The sequence below is a fragment of the Lissotriton helveticus genome, chromosome 2_1, assembly GCF_964261635.1.
Source record: "Lissotriton helveticus chromosome 2_1, aLisHel1.1, whole genome shotgun sequence".
Taxonomy (NCBI): Eukaryota; Metazoa; Chordata; class Amphibia; order Caudata; family Salamandridae; genus Lissotriton; species Lissotriton helveticus.
Window position 1 is genome coordinate 936,962,445 of NC_136059.1, and position 25,262 is coordinate 936,987,706.

The 25,262-nt window shown below is 46.8% G+C and overlaps 1 protein-coding gene across 11 annotated transcripts in view; it reads left to right on the forward strand.

The window, feature by feature from the left end:
- CDC14B (cell division cycle 14B) overlaps window positions 1-25,262 on the forward strand; it is a 640,126-nt gene that overhangs the window by 461,094 nt on the left and 153,770 nt on the right. For 10 of the 11 annotated variants that reach the window (XM_078675678.1, XM_078675670.1, XM_078675671.1 and 7 more), the window contains exon 12: window positions 13,567-13,673. In XM_078675678.1, coding sequence (XP_078531804.1) covers window positions 13,567-13,673 — 107 coding nt within the window. The remainder of the gene's footprint in view (window positions 1-13,566; window positions 13,674-25,262) is intronic. The other variant, XM_078675674.1, reaches the window with a different exon arrangement.

The following is a 25,262-nucleotide window of genomic DNA, read 5'->3' on the forward strand; positions in this document are numbered from 1 at the left end:
CGCAGTGCAACTCCAAGTTCCCGCACACAGATAAGCATCCAGTGTGCAACAAATGCCTATCTCCAGATCACAATGAAGATAGTTGCCTAGCCTGTGCCCAGTTCCGGTCGAAGAAGACTATCCGGAATCGACGGGCGGCGAGGCAAGAAATGCAGAGGTCGGCACCAGAGCCGGATAATATCTTCGACGATGAGGAAGACCTAGGTAGCGCCGAAGACTCTGATCAAGACGAAGAACAATACTCGGAGCACGACTCCGAATATTACCTCGAAGAGGAACAAATCGTCGATCTCGAGGAATACGATCAAGACATCGTAGCTGTCGAAGACGACTCCGATGTCGACGAGGGGCGAACCGTGAGTACACCGCCCCATATAGACACTACACCAATATCAGAGACTCCGGTCGAGGCATCGCCAACAGGCCTTAGCCAAGATCAACATTCTGGTTCTATAGCCCCGCCATACCGCCCGGCTAAGAACATACAAAAAGAGCCTTCTGAGACACGACATACGACACCGGTTCCATCGAAACCGAAACTCGTCGACAACACAGTCTTCGGACCGATCGTCGTCGAACCGAAGGTGATTAAGCCAAAGGACGTCGACCCGAAGGCCACAGTTCCAATACACCCTTCGAAGCCAAAGGCCGTCGAGTCGACATCGAAGACAAAAGCCGTCGAGTCGACCTCGAGGCCAAAACACGTCGAATCAACACCCAAACAAAAGCACGTCGACTCGACCCCCAACCCGAAAACAAAGCACGTCGAATCGAGCATACAGGCTCAACTATCGACAAAGGGGAAAAAACGGTCTACGCCCAAAACAAACGTCGAACCGAAAGTGAAACCTAAGGTGGACCAAAGCAAATCGGTAGAGCCGAAGCCCATCGATCTGAAAAGGGGTATCGAGCCAAAACCGCAGGCTCCGAAGACACCTCTACCGCCTAAAGACACTGCCAAACCGCTCGGTCCGAAGAAGGTGGTGAAGCCTGCCAAAGACGTCCAACCGACAAAAGCTGTCGAAAAACCTCAAAAACCGATCCAACCACCAAAAGTGGTCGAACCTATTAAAAGCATTGACCCGAAAAAAGTCAAACCAAAGGCTACGGCACCAAGGCCAAAAACTGTGGAAGAAGAGATTATCCATCCAGACCCCTCCACAGAAGACCAGTCAAAACTATATATTGACCCAAAAATTGGTAAAGTAACTGTTTAACAAAAAAGAAAGACCTCTGTCTACTGAAGACTTTTCTAGAATTCCACTCAAGAAAAAGAGAGACTGTGCTACCTCTCCAATACTTTTTGAGCCTATCACTCCAGCTATGCCTACTACTCCATATGCCACAAACTCACCTGCACGCTCTGACTACAACCCAGATGAAGATCAGGATGCAGATGTGGGGTTTGGTTATCCACAAAACCCATATGGAGACCCCCACTCACAGCCATGGGATGGGGGAGGTGAACCAGACACTGAAGGGACTCTGCCCATTACAGACCCTGCAGTATACCCAACTAAGCCATCACCCACAGAAGATACAGTGGCCTTTACCTCTCTACTAGATAGAGCAGCAAGCTACCATAATGTAGATATGCATTCTGATGCTATTGAAGAAGACTTTCTCTTTGATACATTAACAACATCGGAAAGACATGTAAAAACACTCCCAATGTTGAAGGGCGTCTTAAAGCACGCAAATGACATTTTTAAGGACACTGCTAGGGCACGTGTCATAAACCCTAGAATTGAAAAGAAATATAGGGCTGCACCTATAGATCCTACATACATCAGGGGACAACTACCCTTAGACTCCCTAGTGGTATCCAACGCACGAAAGCGTGCAAATTCACAGACTACTGGAGAGACTGCTCCTCCAGACAAGGAGTCAAAGATCTTTGAGGCATCAGGCAAGAGAGTAGCAGCTCAGGCAGCAAACTCATGGAGAATAGCCAATACACAGGCCTTGCTGGCCAGATATGACAGGGCGCACTTTGACAGTTTAGAGGAAATTCTCCAACACTTACCTGACCCGTACAAAAATCAGGCAGATTAACTTATACAGGAGGGAAAGCTCATCACAAATGCCTCGACTAAATGTGCCCTAGACGCGGCAGACTTAGCTGCCAAATCCATCAACACAAGCGTGCTGCTGAGGCGACACGCATGGCTTCGCATATCAGGCTTTAAGAATGAAGTCCAATCCACTATTCTTTTTTTTTTTTTTTCAGAACAAAATTTTATTATGTTGTTGAAGGAGTACAAAAAGGCACTGCTCTCCGGAGACCAGAGGAGCAGTGAGCAGGTAAGTAACCATCACGTACAGGCAGTTCAATCAACATTTTGATATAAATGAACATCCCCGAACTCCCCCCGCCCTCCAGCCACTGGGTCAGGAAGGCCTCCATGTTGCCCTTCTCACTGTCCTCCGGGAATCCCACAAACCGCAGGTTGTTTCTCCGGGACCGCCATTCCGCATCCACAGCCCGGAGCGCAAGGCCCTTCTGAATCCCTTCCATGTTGGCCACTTTCTTTTTGAGAATCGCCACATCATCCTCCACCCCCGTGATTCTGGTCTCAGTTATACGGGCCACAGCATTTCGCAAATCCTGACGGAGCAAGGTGACATCAGCCCCAACTGCCCCAATTTTTGCGTCTAGCATGTCTCTAGATTGCGTTATAGCCGCCATAAGGGCCGCATTGTCTGGTCCCGGTCCCTGTGGACCCCCGGAGACCCCTGCTCCACTGTTCGGCCCTGTGAATTTGTCGATTGGTCCCTGTTTCGTAGTGCCGCACTGTTGCCGCCCCTCGTCATGATGGTCTATGGGCGCGAGTACAAGGCCCAAACTTGCGGCGGGGGTGCCGGGCAGTATCACTCTCTGGGTGGGGATCCCCAACAGGATCTCTCCCGCTTTCCCCGAGTCCAAGGGGGGTCACATCCCAACTTCCCAGGAGGCCGGTGTGGCTATGTGTGTTGTTTCGCCACCTCACTCCACCATGGCGACACCCCCATCCATTGGTGCCATGTTCAATATTATGACCCCCAACGCCGGATATACGCCCTGCTTCTGTCCGAGGTCTGATGGCCGCCCCAGAGAGTTGTGTGCCCCCTGTTAAGGACCTTCACTGCAAAGTCATGGAGGCACGCGTGCCTGGCCAGCTCCAGGGCCAGCTCCAGGGCCAGCTCCAGGGCCAGCGGGAGATGACTCGACCCCGCCTCGGCTGCTCCAACCGGCCCCATCAGGACTTCGGTCTGGGCCCAGGCGCCGGTTCCCAAACACTCTCGCTCCCTGGGGGGGGGGGTCCGCCCCGCGGCCCGACCTAGCCGCCGAGTGAGGGGCACCCGTAGGTGTACTGCAGTGGCCCAGGGCCCGGACAGGATATACACCGAGCCGCCATCCTCAGCAGCAACACACTCCACTCCGGAGCCCAGGCATCCACCATAGGGGGAGGGGGGTGGGGGGAGAGGACAGGAGCCCCCCAGTACTCCCGGTCTACCGGGCTCCCGCGGTCCGACTCGACCGCCGAGTGGAGTCGGCCCGTTCCGCTGTGGCACCGCTCCTGAGGGAGTGTCCCCTCCTCCCTCAAGGCCGCTCGTCTCCCGATGGCAGCTTACCCCGCATCCGCTGGCGCCCCAACTCCAAGGCGGCGCTAGGATCTCGCTGCTGCCTCTTGCCGTGTGCTGTCCGCCCGCCGGGGTCCGCGGCTCCGGATCGACTGTAGTCGGAAATAAAGGTGGGCACTCTTCCCCCCGCCGGCCCCAGCGCCGCCGCACTTCCGGCCAGACTTCACGTAACTCGAGGTCCCGGCTCCTGCAAGCGGCGCAGGCCTCACCGTCACTGGGCGCAGACCGCTAGTATTTGTGCTCCAGGGTCGCCCAAATCGCTGCTGGGGCTTACTCGCCACCTCCGCTAGTCAGTCACCCAGTCTGGACGCCTTTGGGTCGGGGTGATGCAGGATAATTGCGCGGATATTTCGCCGGCGGGACGGAGCTCTCTCAGGCTGCGTCCGCCATGCTTGCCGTCTTGGCCACGCCCCCCAATCCACTATTCTTAATCAGCCCATAAACCCAGACTTTTTGTTTGGTCCAGCAGTTGACTCAATTCTGGACAAAATGAAAAAGGATGCTGAAACAGCGAAGTCCATGGGAGCTCTCCAGTCCCAACAACACCGGGGCTCCTTTCGTCGCTCCAATTATAGAGGAGGAGTGCGAAGTAATACATCACAGCAATCCTCCACCTATAAAAGTAACACGCAATCCACATACAACAAGAACACAAACGGGGGTGGATACAGAGGAAATAATACCAAGGGAAGAGGTAGTGGAGGCAATGCATATAGATCCTCCACTAACACCAAACAGTGACTACTTGGCACTACCCCCAGACCATATAACACCGGTCGGGGGAAGACTACAACAATTTCTGCCAGTCTGGTTAAATATCACCACAGACAAGTGGGTCAGGCAAATTATCCAACATGGCTATTGCCTAGAACTTACCTCAACACCACCCAACATACCACCTGTGCACCGTCCAATGTCACAGGAAAATATAACGCTACTACAGCAAGAGGTCATCAGTATGCTGCAAAAGAGGGCCATAGAACCAGTTCCACTACAACATCAAGGAACGGGAGTATACTCCCTATACTTCCTTATTCCAAAAAAGGACGGGTCTCTCAGACCAATATTGGACCTCAGGCCCCTCAACCTGTACATCTTGTCGGAGCATTTTAATATGCTCACTCTCCAGCAAGTCTTACCATTGCTTCGCCAGGGAGACTTCCTAGCAACTCTAGACCTCAAGGACGCATACTTTCATATACCAATACACCCTGCTCACAGAAGTATCTCAGGTTCACCATTTAAGCGCACCGCTACCAGTTCAAAGTCCTACCATTTGGTGTCACAACTGCTCCACGAGTGTTCACCAAATGCCTAGCTACAGTTGCGGCACATCTCAGGAGGCAACACATCCATGTGTACCCATATCTGGACGATTGGCTAATACACGCGCCATCAGCCCAGCAATGTGCCAACCACATGTCACAGACCATCCATCTCCTGCACAGTTTAGGCTTCTCGCTAAACTACCCAAAATCACATCTGCAACCCTCCCACGTCCAACAGTACCTGGGAGCAACAATAGATACACTAGCAGCAAAAGCATATCCCAACGCAGCACGGATCAAAGGAATGCAAACGTTCGTCCAAAGGTTCAGACCCCAACACTCATTACCAGCTTGAGTGTTTATGCAACTAATAGGCATGATGGCCTCGTGCATATTCATAGTCCCTCATGCCAGGCTACATATGCGTCCGCTCCAAGAGTGCCTAGCAAGGCAGTGGAACCAGGCTCAGGGGCGATTACAGGACCTAGTGTTGGTGACCAGTCGGGCCTACAACTCTCTGCATTGGTGGAATCCACAAAACCTTTGCAAAGGGCGACTGTTCCAAGAGCCTGTCCCACAAACAGTGTTAACCGCGGACGCATCCCTACTAGGATGGGGATCCCATGTCCTACATTACACAGTACAGGGACTCTGGACTGTACAACAAAAGAAAATGCACATCAACCTTCTGGAGTTGATGGCCATCTTTCTAGCCCTAAAAGCGTTCAAAACACACTTATGCAACAAAGATGTGTTGTTCCGGACGGACAACATGACAGCTATGGATTACATTCAAAAACAGGGAGGAACACACTCACCACAGCTGTCGCACCTAGCTCAATCAATGTGGAAATGGGCCATTCAGAGGAACATGTTTCTCATGGCAGAGCACCTCCCAGGCAAGGACAATCAAGTAGCCGACCTGCTCTTAAGGCACAGCCAACAGATGCACGAATGGGAAATTCACCCCAAAGTGCTCCAACCATTCTTCCGGAAGTGGGGACACCCGGAGATAGATCTGTTTGCCACAAGCGAAAACGCAAAATGCCAGTACTTTGCCGACAGGTTCCCACATCCGCAGTCGCAGGGCAATGCGATATGGATGAACTGGTCAGGCAAATTTGCGTACGCTTTTTCCCCCAGCTCCATTAATACCGCTGGTGGCACGCAAAATGCGCCAACATCCGCTAACACTGATCCTAGTTGCTCCCACATGGGCGAGGCAACCATGGTACCCAACGTTCCTAGAACTCAGAGCCATGGAGAAATCCAACACCCGTAGACCCGCAACAGCTGAACCTGGCGATCTGGCGCCTGAAATCCTAGAGTTCGTATACCTAAACTTGCCCCCAGACTGCATGAATATTATCAAAGAGGCAAGAAAACCCACTACTAGAGCATGTAATGCAGCTAAGTGGAAACGTTTCGTCATTTACTGTAGTAAGAACGATATTAACCCACTTGATGCTTCTACTCAAAACATCATTTGCTATCTCTTGCACCTACAACGTTGCAATTTAGCCTATTCATCCATCAGGATACATTTAGCTGCGTTAGCAGCATATCTTCAAAACAGGCAACACCTTTCACTATTTAGGGTGCCAGCAATTAAAGCGTTTATGGAAGGACTTGAACGCATAATTCCTCCAAGACACACACCTTCACCAGTCTGGAATCTGAACATTGTTTTATGGGACAACCTTTTGAACCACTACACTTATGCGAACTACAATTTCTTACTTGGAAGGTGGCTTTCCTTATTGCCATTACTTCGCTTCGAAGAGTTAGCGAGCTGCAAGCCCTAACTATTCAAGAGCCATTCATTCAAGTACATGCAAATAGAGTAGTTCTCAGAACAAACCCTAAATTCATGCCAGAGGTGGTATCCCATTTCCATATAAATCAAACCATGGAACTGCCAGTGTTCTTTCAAAACCACCAGACAGTAGCTGAAAGGGCCTTGCATACTCTAGATGTAGGCATTTCGAAAGACAAAACAGTTGTTTTTTGCTTTCTCACCGCAACACAAAGGCAACCCTATTTCAAAATCAGGTATAGCCAGATGGATCGTTAAGCGCATCCAAATATGTTATTTAAAGGCAAAACGCACCTTAACAGTTCCCCCTAGGGCGCATTCCACACGCAAGCTAGGGGCATCCATGGCTTTCCTGGGTAATATTCCTTTACACGAAATTTGTAGAGCAGCCACATGGTCAACCACACATACATTTACCAAACACTTTTGTGTAGATGTACATTCAAAACAGCAAACTGCTGTAGGACAGGCTGTTCTCAAAACTCTTTTCCAGACTGCTGCAGCTGATATAGGTAGCCACCGCTATGGGAGATACTGATATACATTCTATGCACAGATATGAATTCAGCAGCCCACATGCCTCGAACGGAATATGCTACTTACCAGTATGCTTCTGTTCTTGGCATGTAGGGCTGCTGACATTCATATCGCCCACCCGCCTCCCCGGTGCCTGTCGCAGCTGCAGCATTCACTCTTTGCATGGACATCTCTTACTGTACTATACTCCATCTCTGCCACAATGGCGAAAAACAATCTGAGGATGTAGAGGATGCCCATGCGCACTGTAGTCCGAGGGAGGAGCCACCTATCTCGTGATACTTCGAAGACTCTTCCAGGACAACAATGTGCAATCATCCGGACCCAACACTAGGTGGCGATCTATGCACAGATATGAATGTCAGCAGCCCTACATGCCAAGAACAGATGCATACTGGTAAGTAACATATTCCTTTTTAAATATAAATTCTTTTCAGTTCAAGAAGTGGACTCTGCAATTTCTGAGTTCTGCAATGTTATCCTATTGCAGGAAGAACAAGTATTTCAAACAGGTATAGTACAACGACTTAGTGAGTCGTCGGCAAGGTCCAGTGCAGCACCAACAGTACACCAGCAGCAGCAAGAGGGCAGCCGGGTGCAGGGTGGCAGAACAGAGTGGGGAACCTAACGCTGTTCTATGGAGATCAGTCACTGCATAACGATGTTGTAGATTCTGGCTGGAAAGCATCTGGCTGAACTTACAGGTGGGCTTAGGCCTTGCAATGCTCTGGGACCTAGGGACACGTTTAGTCCTCCTCTCCACTCCCCGGGGGTGACTAGTGCAGAGTTGTCTTTAGGCGCCAGGTTTTGTTACTGGAAGCAGGCACGATAGAGGGGATCTGAGTGCAGAGGCTGCAGGTAACGTAGGTGGGTCCACAAGCGGTGAAAACACAATGGACTCCGGCTCTGGAGGGCATGGGGACCTTGCTGGCACTGTATGCTCACTTCGACTCGGGCTGGGAGTGACTGGTGCGGTTGAGTCCTCCGAGTCTTTTCTTTTGGCATTTGTGCAGGATACAGGTAACAGTTCATCTGTCCTTTGTTAATGTTAATGACATTTATAAAGCGCACTGCTGCCCAAAGGCATCCTGGCGCTGTGTAAGATGTCCCCCTAGAGGCTGGTAATAGAGTTGCCTTGAGCTTTAGGAGTTGAACAACTAGGTTTTTTTGAGGCTTTGTTAAGTCTTGGTCTTTATTGGAGGAAGGCAGTCCTCAGGTTTTGGAGGCACAAAGCTGCTGGATGAGACCTCCTTGACTCAGTTTAGATGGAGAACGGCAAACAGGTCAGCTGGGCTGGGACCTAGTCAGGTACTCTCTTCAGTCTTCGTGTCCTTCGTAGGGTATCGAGATCTGTTTCTCTGGTGCCAGGGGCTCCTTTAATTACTGAATTTAGAGTGTTAGAGACTGGTGTGTAGTAGCCAATGGACTACTGACCCTTGGGGTCACTATTCCCCCTGTATGAACACTTCCTTTTGGAAGTGGGCATAATCCTGTCCGAGAATTCTTAAGTATGCCATCATGAAGATGGCTACTTCTGAATAATCGTGTAAACCTCAGTGCAGCCCCCCTAATGGTGGTATTGGCCTGCAGGTGGCATACGTACCCGACTAGGAAATATTCTCGCCTGTTGAGGTGCCAAAGGGGCTCTGGACAAAGGGGGCGTCTTCTCTCCTGTGAGTGGAGCCAGATATGTATTCTGAAAGTCTCAGGAGGTCAAAACAGTGTCTCGGGTGGCAAGCTGGCAGAAATCAGTCAGTGAGCACACTAGAGGCTTGTAGATTTTCAGGGGGCACTTCTAAGTTGCCCTCTAGGTGCATGTATTGGTAAATCCATCACTGGAATATGTATGGGTTTATCTATACGAGATATTTGATACCAAACATCCCTATTTTCATTGAAGCCATCATGTAGTTTCACCAGTGTCCAACACATGTTTTAAAATGACTTCCCTAGTCACTTGGACTGGCAGTAATATGACTGACCAGCACAGGGGCATATCTGGTCATGCAGCTATGCCCTCACATATAATACGCAGCACCCTGCCTTAGGGCTGTTAGGCCTGTTGTGGGGGTGGCTTACAAACATTAAATGCAGGGTTAATGACACAGGGATGTGTGTCATGTCTTGTTTTCACTTTTGTCTGCACCAAGATATGCAGCCTGCAATGGCAGCTTTGCATGTGCTGGGTGAGGGGTCAATTAGGATGACACAATTTGTGCTGCCGTCATTAGGGACCCTTTCTATTACCTCAGGTTCTAGGTACCAGGGGTCCCATTTACTAGGGACTTACGGGGGGTAGTAAAGGTTACAATTGTACATATCTGATAGAGACATCTAGCTAAAGATTCCTTAACTTAGAATATCCCCAGGCGTTAGACTGGATCTAGAACTTTTTTGCAGCAGCTCCTCTGCGCGCCGGGGGACGGCGCCACACGACCCTGCCCTGACGTCGCCCACGTATGTGACCTCAGCGAGGTCATACAAGTCCGCGTAGGGAACAGTGTACGATGCCTTCGGGCTTTAAATCTTGTAATTCCTGTTTGCAGCAAATGTCCGCGACGGACCTGCATCTTATTTGTATATGGTGTCTGGGCGAGCCCCAGGACTCCACGGACTGTGAAGCCTGACAACGCCTGAAACCGAAGTCTCAGCGTGAGCGCCGTATGGAGCTTCTCTCAGCACGGCTGTCCCGGTCGGAGTCGTCTCGCCCCCTCCCCCGGCCTCATCGTCAACTGTAGGTCCCTCTTCTGTTCGGTTCCGCCGTCGAACGCCCCACTGGGGTCCGGGGCAGTCGTTCTTCTGTTATCAGTGGCACTTGTTCTCAGAACATTCCGGATGTGCGCTCCCGACGATCGGCCTCCTCTATCCGCCCTTTCCGGGTTTGGGGGCGACTCGGGCCCAAATCGAAGCCTATGCTATGGCTTTGCAGGCCTCCCTGGGGTCCTCTCCCGTTCCTGAGGCGTCCTGTGGACCTCCACTTCTTATGGGGTCTCTGATGGACTCACCGATTCAGCCTTTGCCACTCAGGAACGTCGAAGATGTGGTGTCAGGGCGCGACCCGGCTGTGTCCCCCTCTTCGCTCCACGTGGAGTAGTCGGGCGTGGCCTGGCTGGGTCCCCCTCTTCGACTCACGGTGCCTCTGCCGCGTCGCATAGCCCTGCGAGGGTCCCTGTGGCGCTGCAGGTTGTTGCCGGTGCTCAAAGCCCTAAACTTGAGCACACCCCAGCCTTCCAGGCAGGCAGATGCCTGTCCGGAGCCGGGGTCAGCGCCGGAAGATCGCCTCCTCGGCTCTGCCTCTGCTCCTTTCTCTGGAATCTGAGCCCGCTCTGGATGAGGCAGAGCCGGCGCAGTCTGCCTCGCGGACCCCTGCGCCCTCTCCTTCAGAGGGCGAGCTCATCCTAGTTTTGAAACCAGACTGTGCCGACTCTACGCCAGAGGCTGCAGAGTAAGCGTCTGACGAGGCACAATCGGCAGCGTCACGCGTCGTTTCGGCGCCATGTTGATGCCGCGTTCTGGACTCTTCTATAGAGGTCTCGGGAGAGAGTTCGATGCCGCCCAGCGTCCCCGGAGCTTTTCCCCGGAGCTCGTGTTACCAGTGCCCCCTCGGAGTTTGTGGAGCCTCCCCAGGAGCTCCCAGATCCGGCAGGTGATTCGCCTCCCTAGGAACCACGTCAGGATCTTCATTCTTCCATGGGGCTGCCTTCCGTGGGACATTGGGCGCACCCTCAGTGTCTTGGGAGGGTCAGCCTACAACCCTCCCCACTGATGAGCTGTTTTCCCCTCCGCGGAGGGCTATCGAGGTTGGTGCAGCTTTTTTGAGAGTGGTCTCTTTGGCCACCTGCATTTTGAATATGCAACCCCCTTTTACCCCTTTGTCTGTGGACCCCTTGCTTGAGGTCCACCACCATGGGTCCTGCAATGTGGAGCCGCTTTTGACTTTTGAGGCTTCCCTTTATGATGCCGTCTTGGGTACCTGGGGCCGATCTGCTTCAGGTGACCTGGTGGCTCGTTCAATTTTGCACCACCTGCCTGCTCCGCATGATCCGGTCTGTCTTTTTGTGCATCCTGATGCGCAGGGGTTTCTGTTGCAGACTGCCTTTCCTTCTCTGCCCCCTCTAACCCTTCCTCCCTCTCGGGAGTCCAGGTGGCTTGAATCCTGAGGTTGGAACGTCTTTGCATCCACTAGTGCTGCCCTTCAATCCTTAAATACAGTGTGTGTGTGTGTGTGTGTGTGTGTGTGTGTGTGTGTGTTGGCGTGGGCTACCCCTGCCCTGTGGGACTCTGCGGAGTCTTTGCTTATTGCCAACTCCGAAGGTGCGTGTGCTGATCTCCTTCACTCCATCCGGGATGGCCGCAACCTTGCTGAATTCACAATCCGTTAAGCCTTAGATACTGCGGATTCTCTGGGCCGAGCTATGGCGAGTTCCGTTGCCTTAAGGAGTCACACTTGGTTGCAAGATAGTGTTTTCCCCGAAAATATCTGGGAGCGTCTGGTTGATTTACCCTTTGAAGGGGTTTTGCTCTTTGATGCTCACGCCGAGTTGGCAGTTCACCGGCTTCTGGCTGGCTTTCGTCCTCCCACGTAGGTCCTTTTGGGCTTGTCTTCTGCAGTGGTATTTTTTCATTTTTGCATCCTTTAGATGAGCTCTGTGTTTAACATGGGCAGTGAGCCTTACGTCTTCTTTTTTCTGTGGTCAAGGATGCTTACCCTTTTATAGGCATCCCTTGGTTGCTTTTTGCTTTCAACCGCCTGTTGGCCTCCTGTGGCCGCGTTCCTCAGGTTGCTGTGTCGTCTGACTGTGTTATTCAGCCGGTGGCTCAGCTCGGTAATGTCATTACGGGCCGGAACTCAGTTCATGGGTTCGGTTCGTTACTGCATTCTTTCGACCTGGCTTATTGCCCTAAGAGGTGTTCCCCGTTGTTTGGAGTACGCATACTCCATGTAGAGTACTTGTACGCTATTATATAGCCTTACTTATCTCACCTGGACCTGGAGGTCCTGTGGGCTCCATGCGTCGATTGGTGGTCCGCTGTACGGTGTTCTATGTTTTTCCCTGGTGCCATCTGCCGACGCCATGGTCATCCGCCTCCTTGGGAGGTTTTATGGTCTCCTCTTCAAAAATGGCTCCTACCTGTCCTTACTGTACTAGGTATGTTCCTGTATGGTCATATTTATGCTCCTGGCCAGTCCTGTTTCTACATAATCATATGTTTCTACATTTATGTATACATGCCTTGGTATCCTCTTCCTACGTCGCCACTTCTTGTCGAGACTGCAAGGTCTGGACCAATATCTGCATGTGTGGGGGAGCTTTCGGAGTTGCTGCAAGTTGCCATGGGGGCCTCCTTGCTCCTTGCTTCTGCTTACTGGAGTGATTTCCCAAATTGATATATGTTCCCTTTTTGTTGTTCGATGCTGTGCGTGTATTTCTGGAGTATAGGTCTTGGATTCCGAGACTCTTGCTACCGTTCGTTGACTTGGTGTTTTTGGCTCCTTCCTTCGTATATGCCCTTTTTTCCAAATTATCAACCTACTCTTGTTACAAAGCTACGCCTGCGAGACAGTTTGTCTCCTGGCAGTGGTCATTGCCTACTGCCTGCAAGCCTACATTGTGGATTGTTGCTTGCTTTGACTTCATGCTGCCCGGTCGGGCACTCCTATACTTCCTGTGCATATTTGTACCTGCTTCGGCGGGTTGTTGATTGATACTAATTGCCCCTCATTACCCTTTTGGAGGTATGGTGGGCACTTGGCCTGTTTCTTGTCCCGCTGGCTATTCCCAACGCACTGCTCAGGTTCTAGCTCTACATGGACGATGTCAGGGCAGGGTCGTGTGGCGCTGTCCCCCAGCGCGCAGAGGTGCTGCTGCAAAAAATTTCCGGTTCTAGTCTCACGCCTGGGAATATTCTAAGTTATGGAATCTGCCGCTAGACAACGTCTCTACCAGATATATCGTTACCGAAGGTAAGTAACTATTACTTTTGCTCTAGCAATGGGGACCTGGTTAGCAGGACCCCAGTTCACTTTAGTTACCAGGCAAAAAGTGGGGGTGGCCATGTCAAAAAGCGCTAGTTTCTTACACAAGTAGCAGTAAGAAAACAAGGGTTGGGACCTGTCAGCAGGTACATTTCAGTTTGCAACAGATTTGATGTTCACCTACTTTTTTACTTTGTGCTCCCAACTGTGTTTGAGTTTGTAGATGGAATTTTTATTTACCTCAGAAAATTAATCTTAAGAGATGTTTCATGTGATATGAAGCCTCTGGTACTGTATTATCCTGAAGTGGTAAATCTGTGGCTATTTCCTGTGGTTTGTTTCAGCAGTGCAGCACAGAGGATGAAGATATTCATGCTATCACACAAGGAGATAAGCTCCGAGCGCTGAAAAGTAAAAGGCAGGCTAGAACATTGGTCTCTGCTCCGTTGTCGTAAGTGATGCATGCTTTATTTACTTTTTTATGCATGTTTTGTATCTAAACAATTATGTTTTTACTCCCAAAATCAATATTTCCCAAAAGCATTTAATATCTACCTGTGTGAACTAACTGTTGGTTGTGCTTATAGTTTATCATATAATATTGCAGTCATTTATGCAGATGTATTTGATTCTGTAAATCCAAATCTAAAACAGTGTTAATGATCTAGTTTGTAATTTTTTGTCGACTCCCATGTAATGCTCAAAATGTTGATTTCGTAGGTCCTAATTGTAGCCTGTATTAACTCGAGAGTTAAGATTTTAATAATTTTAGGAGCCTAGCGATAAGTCTTCCATCTTCCCACTCATTGAGTGAAGAAATATGCAGAAACTTCCACAAAAGCCACAAACAAATTACTACATAAGGAATAAAAAAAATATATACTTTTGTGTAAATGTATAGCATCACTGAAACTAACGATTCAAAACAAAAGTACCTATATTACAAAGTTTGGTTAAAACCCCTTTAATTTTGAGTTGCAAACACCAAGTGTGATTTAGAAACTTGCATATTTAATTGGTATATTCATGGATAACTAAAAATCTACACGTGTAACGCCCGCTATCAAGCTAATCTGGTGTTTTGTAATGTATCTACATTGGTTTATTTTGATTAAGAAATGCTAGACTATAAAGAAAAATCCCACCTTTTGCAGAGTTGAGTTTTTTTTATCACATTGGTAGACCTTTAGGTGTCGTTTTTAAGGGTTTGAGTGTTTGATGTATTTCAAACCCTTGTGTCCCTTTCACTTGCCTTGTTACAAAACAGGACCCCGAGAGACAAACCTTCATTATGTCTAGGACACTTAAAAGCTATCTTGCTGTCCGTACTACGTTCAGAATCGCAGCTACATCTGTCAAATTAAGTCTGCCTAGACACTAGACCACAAATTAGTTTCCTGTCATTATGTTCTTGCCTAGTGGCTGCAGAAGAGAACCTGCTCATAGGGGTCTCTTTCATGTCCACAATGTCACAGGTCTTCACCTTTTTTGACTGAGTTTGTAAGGAGTCTCACACATAGGTGCAGACCTCTATTCTTTAATAAAAGGAATATAGGCATTTTAACAGTGGTTTTGAGTGGAAAGCAATGTTTGTCAATCATATTTCTTCTTGTTCCTCAGAATGATATTCTTGTTTACCAACACCACTACTACAGTATTCTACCTGAACAAACATGGTGCTCACTTATGCCATTCCTGGTTATTGCTGTTAGATTCTTATAGGACCAAATTTGGAGAATTTGCCTGCGTTCCATTCATGTGGTGTGCTTGAAGAATTGGCAAACCAGTTAAGCAGTGATTGCAACTCTCCTCGTGTCTGGAAGCTGAACTCCTTGTGGTGGGGTGGTGGCGCATTTTTGGGAATACTAACATTTCCATTAGTGTCATTTCTTTGTAAATGAGCAGAACTTCAAATTACATCGATATGCATTATGACTTTACATTGGCCCTTGTTATGCACTGGGAGGGAAATTCCTGTACTTTTTTTAAATTTCCAAATCATTTGCTGAAGTGTGCAAGTCCAACCTTCCTCCCTGAGGCCTATTCACTAGGCACTCTTCTCCAGATGTTTCCATTCAAAACACTGCTCAGACCTTCCATTGACCAGCAAACCCCCGGCCCGCCCTCTGTTCCAGTCCCCTGAGTATAGGAGCACTGGACTTAGCAACAAAAACAAAATGCTCCCATTTGTCAGGGAGATGGGAAATAATTAATGAACCGGGATGGGGGTCAGCATCACTTAATCTTCACGCACCTAAATAACTTTAAAATTAACCTGACCGTTTGTTATGTTAGTGGCCTCTTATATAGCGCATGACTCACCCAGGGGCATCTCAGCGCTTACTTAGAGGAAAACCAGGGGAAAAAATTATGGATCAATGCCAAAGAGAGTTAAAATAGGAAGGCCTTGAGTTGTTTCCTGAAAACCAGATAGGAGGTAGATTTACGCAAAGTCTCTGGTAGAGAATTCCAGTACTTGGGGGTAATATATGAAAAAGCTTTGCCCCTGTACGGTTACGCCGATTGCGAGGGATCTTCAACAGTGCCAACGAGTTTGATCTCCGGTTACAAATGGAAGTCTGCATACAAAGTTTATTTTGCAAATAACCAGGACCCGTTCCATTAATGGCTTTAAAGGTGAGACAGCAGTTCTTGAAGAATGATCTCTTTTTCACTGAAAGCCCGTGAAGCTCTCTGAGCAGATGGAGTGATGTAACTGCTGCTTTTGTAAAGCGCTTAAATACCGTTGGGTAGGTAAGGTTCGTGCTCTATAAAAATGCCCCCAAAAATTAATCTGGCATTGTGTGATGTAACTAGCACTCACGCAAAGCCCTCCAACACCTTTGTGTCTCGATTTCACAGTGTGGAATAAAAAATGCCTCATAATCCCTGAGGAGCTGCCATGAATGTCCTTTGAAATTATAGCCCTGAGAGTAGGACGACGACAACACGAAAGAGGCAGCGTGATGGGCATGCAACAATATAATGGGAGGGACGAACTCTGCCTTCATTTGTCATGAAGAGGGGAAATAATGAATAAACTTGATCTCAGCACACCTAAGAACAAACAAATTTATCTGACCTTGTGTAATGTAACTGGTGCGTTTGTAAAGCGCTTCAATACCGTTGGTTCAGTCGAGTTTGTGCTCTATAAAAATTCTCCCAAAAATTAATCTGCATTGTGTAATCTAATTAGCGCTCATGTAAAGCGTTGGAACATGTTCGAGTCGCTCACGTTCAAATTATATAAATAAGCATCAGAGAGAATACGATGGGAGTTGCCCTAGCCTTGTCCTTAACTATGCTGCAAGGTTTGGCTGCTGAAGGTCTGGTGACTAAGGCTTGCTAAAGCAACAATCAGCAAAGTGGGAGGGACCTGGGGATGAAATCCTCGCACTTTGAAGTCAGAGAAAATTCAAGAGGTGATTTTGAAAACAGTGTCTGAAGCATCTGACATTTCATCTCAGAATTTGAATGGAATGAGTTGATTAAGTCACAAGCTCCAAAGCTGAACCACCAAAGCCAGGCAAACGGTGCCACTAGCAGGAATAAAAAAAAAAGAATAGTCTCACAAAGGAATACATAAACATAAAAGCATAATGTTAACAGTAATTGGGTGGTGCTCTCTAGGAGGAAATCAAACTGATAAAGGAGGCACAAAGACGAAGGATTAACCTCTGGCAAGCAAACTTTTTTGAACAACTATCGAAGGGACAAATTGAAAGGCAATGGGTGGACTGTAAACCCACAAAAAGGATACAGCAGTTCTCTAACAGACCGCACATGCGCTGCCTGGACTCCACATGAATATATTGTATCCTAATGTAAAGGGCATAGTACCTGAACATGAAGCAATAGAGAAGATATATTACATTGACTGCATGATTTGAGACCGAAGTGGGCAAATGAAAGTCTTGACCATTAAGCTGGGCAAAGGAACACTTTCACGAGCAGAAGTTCAAGATGAGATGGCAAGCTTCTCTTAGATTAACTCCACATATAGCCTAGTGCTATCAATGTAAGCTTATATATAGGGCTTCCGGTTTTATGGTATTTTTGTTTTTTTTGCCATTTACGTCTGTTTTTATCCATATTTATTTTGGGTTATGTGGGAAAATTAAGCTGAATTGAGTATATTTCAACATTTATGTAACCGATAAATATACACTCATACTTGAATGTCTGCCAGGTTTCAGTGCTGTGAACACCTGCAGAGGATAAATCAGTGCACTTATATGAAAATATGCACATTTCTGTATCAACCTTGTGCATAATCTACTGCTGTTAAAACCTCTTTATTAAAATTCCTTTCTTTTTTAACCCCCTTATCTATCAATCCCTACATCTATTGGCCTGGCAGGGAGTATTGAAAATTACTAAAAAAGCAACCCAATTTCTGTATTCATCCACATTTAAAAATAAATACAGATATAAAAATGAATGTTTTCTGTCTGTATTTATGTCTTTAAAAAAAAACGGAAAACAGGGAGCCTTAATTACATATGTTCTTTGTACTCCAGCTCAGCCTTTCTGGGTTCTGTAGGCGTAATTGTCCTGCTAGCAGCTCCAAGGGTAACAACGCTTGGTTGTACAGATATGTCCTATCTGTACCTCTGTGAACATTCACCAAGTTGAGTTCTGTGTGAAGGTCTGAATGCATTTCATTTTAAATGATTATTTGGTCCTAGCAGCACTCATGGTCCGGTCCACTGGAATTATGCAGCAGGGGAGGACCAAATTATGTGACAGGGCTGGCTAAGTTAAGTTTCAAGAAATGGCAAATGTTGCAGCCTTATGTGGCACATTTAGTGTTCATATTATATCATTATTTTGGGGAATTTTTACACGTTAATACTATCTGGGAAATGTTTTCACCTCATTAGTACCACTTTGGGAGCTAACCAGTCAATCTTTGCAAAGGGCCTTCCACTGCGTGGTAACACATGTTGCATGCTTTCAGTTACCTTTGATCAGTGCGAGCGAGAAACACATTTTTTGTTGAAATCTGCAGATCATGCTGTAGATGACGGGTTATATGGCAATTGTGTCAAATCCATAACTATGCTTAAAATGCGATGGACGCGATATCACATCATTCTAGTGGCCCTGTTAGTTTAGGATTATTCGCACATAACAGTATTACACATATTCTCAAAAGTGCATGATTTTGGTATCATATCTGGGAGCCCATAATCTCTCTGTAATGTAGTGTAGTTTATAATTGGCTCATTCTGATGTCATAATGCATCGGTTATAAGAAAATGACACTCCCAGTCACTTGCAATGAGTTTATTACAAGACAGTGCTGATGTTACAGTGATCGAAACGCAGCGACCTTCACTTTGCTTCAGTCAATCAATCAAAGACATTTATATAGCGCACTACTTACCCGTGGGGTCTCAAGGCGCTTAGGGGGGGGGGGTGCCGTTACTGCTCGAACAGCCAGGTCTTGATCTTCTTCCTGAAGGAGAGGTGGTCTTGGGTCAGGCGCAGGTCGGTCGGGAGGGATGTTGGTGCGTGTGAGCCCAAGCACTGCATGTGTGTAGCAGTAGTTTCATAATAAACTCACTTAACAGTTTCAGTGCTTGGGCTGAGTTCAAGTTTCCTTCATTGTTTCTGGTAAGGAATGCAGACTGCCTAAAATAGCTTACAGTAATGTACGGCGATAGCCCATCTAAGAAATACAGTTATTTCTATTACGGGTGAAAGCTAAAGCAATTTGTGTTTTTTTTTTTCCTCTGACTTTCTCACATTACAGTACTGGGTTTTGTTTTTATGTTAGGCCAGCTCTGCTCCTTCCAGGAGGATGTTTAAGCACAGCTACGAAGGGGACCCACGTTATGTATACCATACCATCAACAATACCTGCCTTTGTAGCCTGCAGCACATTGCATTCTGGGACATGTTGTTTTGCTTCAAAATAGAAAATCTCATCTTGCAAAGAGCTGTGAGCTAAAATAGCAGCTCCAGAAGGTGTCATACATAACACCTAGCCACTTGCTGGCCATTTAATTAGATTTTAGAAGGTGAGGCTAAGCCCACATGTTATATGGAATTAAATGCTCCTTAACCCCTTGCCCGCTGCCGGAATTCTGCTCCTGTGCTGGACATTCCGATCGCGGGCGTAGTCATGACGGCCCGCGGGCGTAGTCATGACGGCCCCCAGCCGTCATCCGCACACGAGCACTGTGTGCCATGACGGCTGGGGGCCGTCATCAGCATGGACGGGGTTAATATACATTATAAGACTATTGCAAGTCACCTTTGAGTTCTGTTACTAATAAATGCACTAGGCCTGTGGCCTCACTCATGCCTCTATATGGTCACAGAACTCCTTGGTGACTTGCAACATCCTTATACTGTTCAGAATGGGGGGTATTTTATCCCATATATCTTATACTGGATGTTCATATCTGTATGTTTTGGATTGCTTGTATCCCCACTAAAAGGGTTGGGAAATAAGTTCAGTTCATGACATTGGCTTCCATTAGGGCCCTTGTTGATGATTTTGTGTGTGTGTGTGTGTATGTATATGTATATGTATATATATATATGTATATATATATATTACCTACTGGCGGTCGCCAGTAGGTAGTTATAGTTAAGACCTAGTTTCCATAGGAAATCCGCAACATTCTATTGGGAATAACTTTGGCGTTGATGAACGGAATTGGCTGAATTTCTCCAGGAAAATGGCCAGCTCCGCTCCGCTCCTTCCCTGAAAGTTTGAGGGGGATTCGTCAAGCGGGGGCCGAGATAAAAGGGGGGTCCCAAAACGTGTTTTCCCCATGTTAATTTCCATAGGGCGGTTGGACGGCTGAATGGATTTCCACCAAACTTGGCAAAATTGTAGGGACTGGTAGCCCGATGTGCCTTTGCTATGTCTCAAGATATGTGCTCCAGTGGATTTTGATTAATTTAGGTTCAAAAATATATATATATCTATAAGCGCGCACCGGGACGCGTACCAGCGCGCTACGCGAGTACGCGAGCGGAAAGCTGATTGGCTCTCGGGTGTCTGTCAACATTCCAAACAGTCCGGAGCGGCCGCCATCTTGTGTCTCGGTAGGATCGAGACACAAGAGGTGGCAAAAACAAAGGGGGAAGTGACCAAAAGGGGGCAGGGTAGACCCCCCGACCCCCTAGGTTTGATGTGGGAGCCATAAAATATTTTTTTTTTCCGATTTTCGCAGGGGGGGGTATCGCGAGCGCCCGGTACGCGTACCGGGGAGCGTACCATGGGGAAAAAAGAATGACAGTTTTTTAAAAATTTAGCATTTTTTTATAAATTGGAGGTAGTTCTAAAAAGAACTGTTTTTTTATTCTTTTTGTTTTATATTTTTTATTTTTTTTTGAATTTTTTTTACTTTTTTTGGCTTTTATGAACAATTTTATATTTTTTTTGTAATTTTTATGAGGACAAACAAAAAACTGGGAATTGTAAACTGCTCAACTGGAGAAAAAAAAATCAGCAAAAAATTAAGGTTTCTTTCTGCAGTTGTGATTGTCTCCAGCACGGTTGATGAGTTTGATGCTTTGCTCCCCATAGGAAATTGTAGTCCCGCAAAATATACAAACTATTTTGTAGTCTCCAAACTGGCGTTGTATATTTGGGACCATCTCCCTTGTCTCTGGACCCGATGGAGTGGGTTGATTTGTTTTGGAGGTGCTGGGAGAAGATTGGGGAGGGTTTCTGGTCAGTTCTCTGACCTCTGCCGCAGCATAGTTGTTTGGGTGCCTGCGTTGCATGTGGCGAAGCATTGTATGGTTCCCAAATGTGCGTCATAAGACGCATCACGCGGCTACACGATACGTCACGATGATGTTTTCGTTCGCGGAAATAGCGCTAACGGGACGCTCACCGGTACGCGCACCGGGGCGCGCTTACTGGTGCGCTCACCGGTACGCGCACCGGGAGCGCTCCAGGGCAAAAAATAAAAAAATAAACATGAACAATATACATAAAAAATAGTATTACATAAATATACAATATAGGATTAATTATAAAAAATATTATATTTCATAGCTATAGAAATTTGCTATTAAAAAACCTATGAAATTCACTGAAAAAACCATAGGTTTCACACCAGTTATAGTTAGGAATTAGCATTTAAAAAACCTATTAAATTCACTGAAAAAACCATAGGTTTGACACCAGTTATAGTTAGCTGGAAATTTTACTGTCATAAAACCATTGAAATTCCCACGTTATAGTTAGTTGGACTCACTATAACTCGCGCGCCCGCAATGCACTGCTGACGATGTCACATATTACATCATTCATGACATGGTTAGTGACATCACTGATGACATCACTGATGACATCTCAAATGACATCACCCATGACATCACTGATGACATCATCCATGTGATAATACAATACACCTCCTCACACTCTAATCTAACACATGATACACCTAGTGTTAAATACAAACTACCATTCCTGAAACCATTGATACAGTAAAACCACTTACCACATACGCACTCATTGATTTCTAGGTCTACACACACATCCACTCATTCACCCATACAATCTTTCATACATACAGTCACTCATCAATACAAGACCAACATATGCACTCATACACCTATACAGAGACTCACACACTGCCACTCATCCATGGAGTTACTCACACACCTAGTCAGTCATGTAAAGAATCAATCACACTCCCATTTCCACAACTATACAGTTATACACACAAAACCTTGCTTATTAAAACATAGACTAACACATACTTACTGTCTTTTACAATCACTGATACAAGTACATATTGATAGATACAGTCACTTATGCAATCACAGGCTGTTATATATAGTCATTTATATATGACAACTCTCACATGCAGCAGCTTACACAACAACAAACATAATGATGTACACATTCAGACAGTTTAGTCACTAACCCATGCATTCCCTAAGACACATTTAATCACTCACTCATACAGTCAGTCACGCACCTACTAAATCCTTCATCCAGACACTCATACATACACTCATTCTTCAATATGTAAAACATATTTTAACTTTACAGAAACACACAGACACTGGATGATGTCATCAGTGATGTCATCAGTGATGTCATCAGTGATGTCATCAGTGATGTCATCAGTGATGACATCAGTGATGTCATCAGTGATGTCATCAGTGATGTCATGAATGATGTAATATGTGACATCATCAGCAGTGCATTGCGGGCGCGCGAGTTATAGTGAGTCCAACTAACTATAACGTGGGAATTTCAATGGTTTTATGACAGTAAAATTTCCAGCTAACTATAACTGGTGTCAAACCTATGGTTTTTTCAGTGAATTTAATAGGTTTTTTAAATGCTAATTCCTAACTATAACTGGTGTGAAACCTATGGTTTTTTCAATGAATATATATATATATATATATATATATATATATATATATATATATATATATGTTCGAGGCATATGAGCTGCAGATTACACACTCTGCATAGATGGCCACCTAGTGTTGGGCCCGGATGTTTGCAGTTTGTTTGTTTTGTTGTAGGAAAGTCTTTTGAAGTCACAGGATTAGTGACTCCTCCTTTGGATGATACTGCGCATGGGCATCGGCTCCATCCCCAGAATGTTTTTTTTCCTCCACTGGGCTCGGATGTGTTTCCAGCGCTCCGTGTTGGAACCGATTTCCTTCGGTGCGCAATCCTCACCAACTTCAAAAAATTAGTTTCAAGCGCTTTTCCAGTCGATGCTACTCTTCAACACCTAAGATTTTGATTACGGTCGACGGCCTTCGGGCCTAACTAGGCCTCGACTCCAGCTCATGGAAAGGGCGCCATTTAAAAAGTGTCCTCAATGTGGGTCGAAGTTTCCCCACACTGACCTTCATGAAGTGTGTAACCTTTGCCTCTCCCCGGAACACGAGGCCAGAGACTGTTCAGCTTGCGCCTCTTTCCTATCCAAAAAGACTATCCGGGACCGAAGAGCTAGAAGAACAATGGCTCGATCTTCAGCTCCGATTCCGGATGCCATCTTTGAAGAAGGCGTCGACGTCCCAGAACAAACGACGTCGACAGCAACTCCGAGGCAGAAGATTCCGAAGTCGAGGACACCACTCCAATGCAGTGGGTCATAAGTAAGACCGTCGACCCCGACCCTTCCTCGACACACCCAAAGAAGGCCCTGGTCACGCCCTCGGGCTCGGGTGCACACTGACACACTGCTTCTACTGCCCCACCTTCGGGCCCGGCTAAGAAGGTAACTAAGCCTTCAGGCAACTTTGGCTCGAGTCGGCCTTCCCACGGTGCCGACGCACACCTACCAGCAACGAAAAAGACAACATCACCGACCACGCAGACATCCAAACCACCGGCGCCAAAGCATACCACTACTCCTTCGGCGCCGAAACCCAGGTCGGAACCAAGCAAACCCGTTTCAGATTCAAAAAGACCACCAAAACCGAAAAAAACATCGGATCCAAAAAATATACCGGAGACGAAAAAATCATCGGAGCCGCAAAAAAAAACTCCTGCTTCTCCGGTTAAAAACATGGCCAAAAAACCTAAAGAAACTGCTTCAGTACCAAAACCTCCCTCCGCACCAAAAGATCGGCCTCCTGCAGAGGACTTTATTCATCCTGCCCAAAAGACTCTGGCTAAAGATTCAATCATTGGTCAGCTAACTTTAGCTTAAAAAAAGCGAACACTGGATACACCAGATCCAGCTCCTCATTCAAAGAAGAAGGACATGGCTACTTCTCCTCTAAGACTTCCTTCCCCTTCTCCTCCACCTATACCATCACCATCTGCTACCTTACCACAACATTCCCCTGCATCCTCTATCATACCAGACGATGACAACAGGGATGATAGCTCTGATGATATAGGGGGTAACATAGATGATCCATCTGTTCCTCCAGGCTCACCAGACCCGTGGGATGATTATAACACCCCAGACGTCCCAAATGTGCCTTAAGATGACATATACCCCTCAAGGCCTTCCCCACCAGAAGACTATGGGTTTCAATCAGTTGATACACAGAGCTGCGCAATTTCATGGGGTAGACAGGCATACAGACCCTGTAGATGAAGACTTCATAATGGATACCTTTGATAATGCACAAAGGTCCTCCTCCATTTTACCAATGTTTAAAGGAGTGATTAAGCATGCTCCTGAAGTCTTCAAGGACCCAGTCAGAACTCGGGTCATTAACCCTTGAATAGAGAAATAAGTATAAGGCTGCCCATTCAGACCCAGCATATATTAAAGGCCCAGTACCACTAGACTCACTTGTAGTTTCCAATGCACGCAAGAGAGCAAACTCACAGACATCGGGTGAAGCTCCCCCACCAGATAAAGAGTCTAAGCTACTTGACGCATCACGGAAAAGAACTGCGTCTCAAGCAGCAAACATGTGGCGTATTGCCAATACACAAGCATTATTGGCCAGATATGACAGGCACATTATGACGAGTTAGAATCACTAATGAGCCCTGATAAGTACAAAGATAGAGCAAATTAACTTATCCAAGAAGGGAAAAATATTACAAACACCTCTATTCGGTGTGCACTTGATGCAGCACGAGAAAAGGAACTCGGTGGTGCACTGCTAGTTAATCAGTGGTATAGTCAAAGTTAACGGGTGCTCCTACGGGTGGTGTCTTCCGTCAGACACTTTGAAACATGACAAAGTAGTGTATGCAAGACCTTGCAAATACATCCCCGTTAGGGCACTCCAAGTTCGCAAAGAAAATTTTGCTTCACGTTGTATCGGAAAAGTTTTTATTTGGATTTAAACATTCGATATTGAAGTCATATCAATGTAATTCATTCCATTATGTAGACACATGAACTGTTCTCCAATGCATTTCGGGCCGGAGGCCCTTTGTCAAGGAGCGCTGTGGAGGGAGACAGAAAACGCTGCAGTGAGACTTTTAAAAGTCGGGTGAAAAGGCGGGATTTTTAAACGTGTCTAAGTGGGGGTTGGAAAAATAATCAATCGACGTGTCTAAAGGATGTGTGCATGGGGGCGTGAGGGGAGCATTTAATCGCCGAAGAGTGAGCTGAAGCGA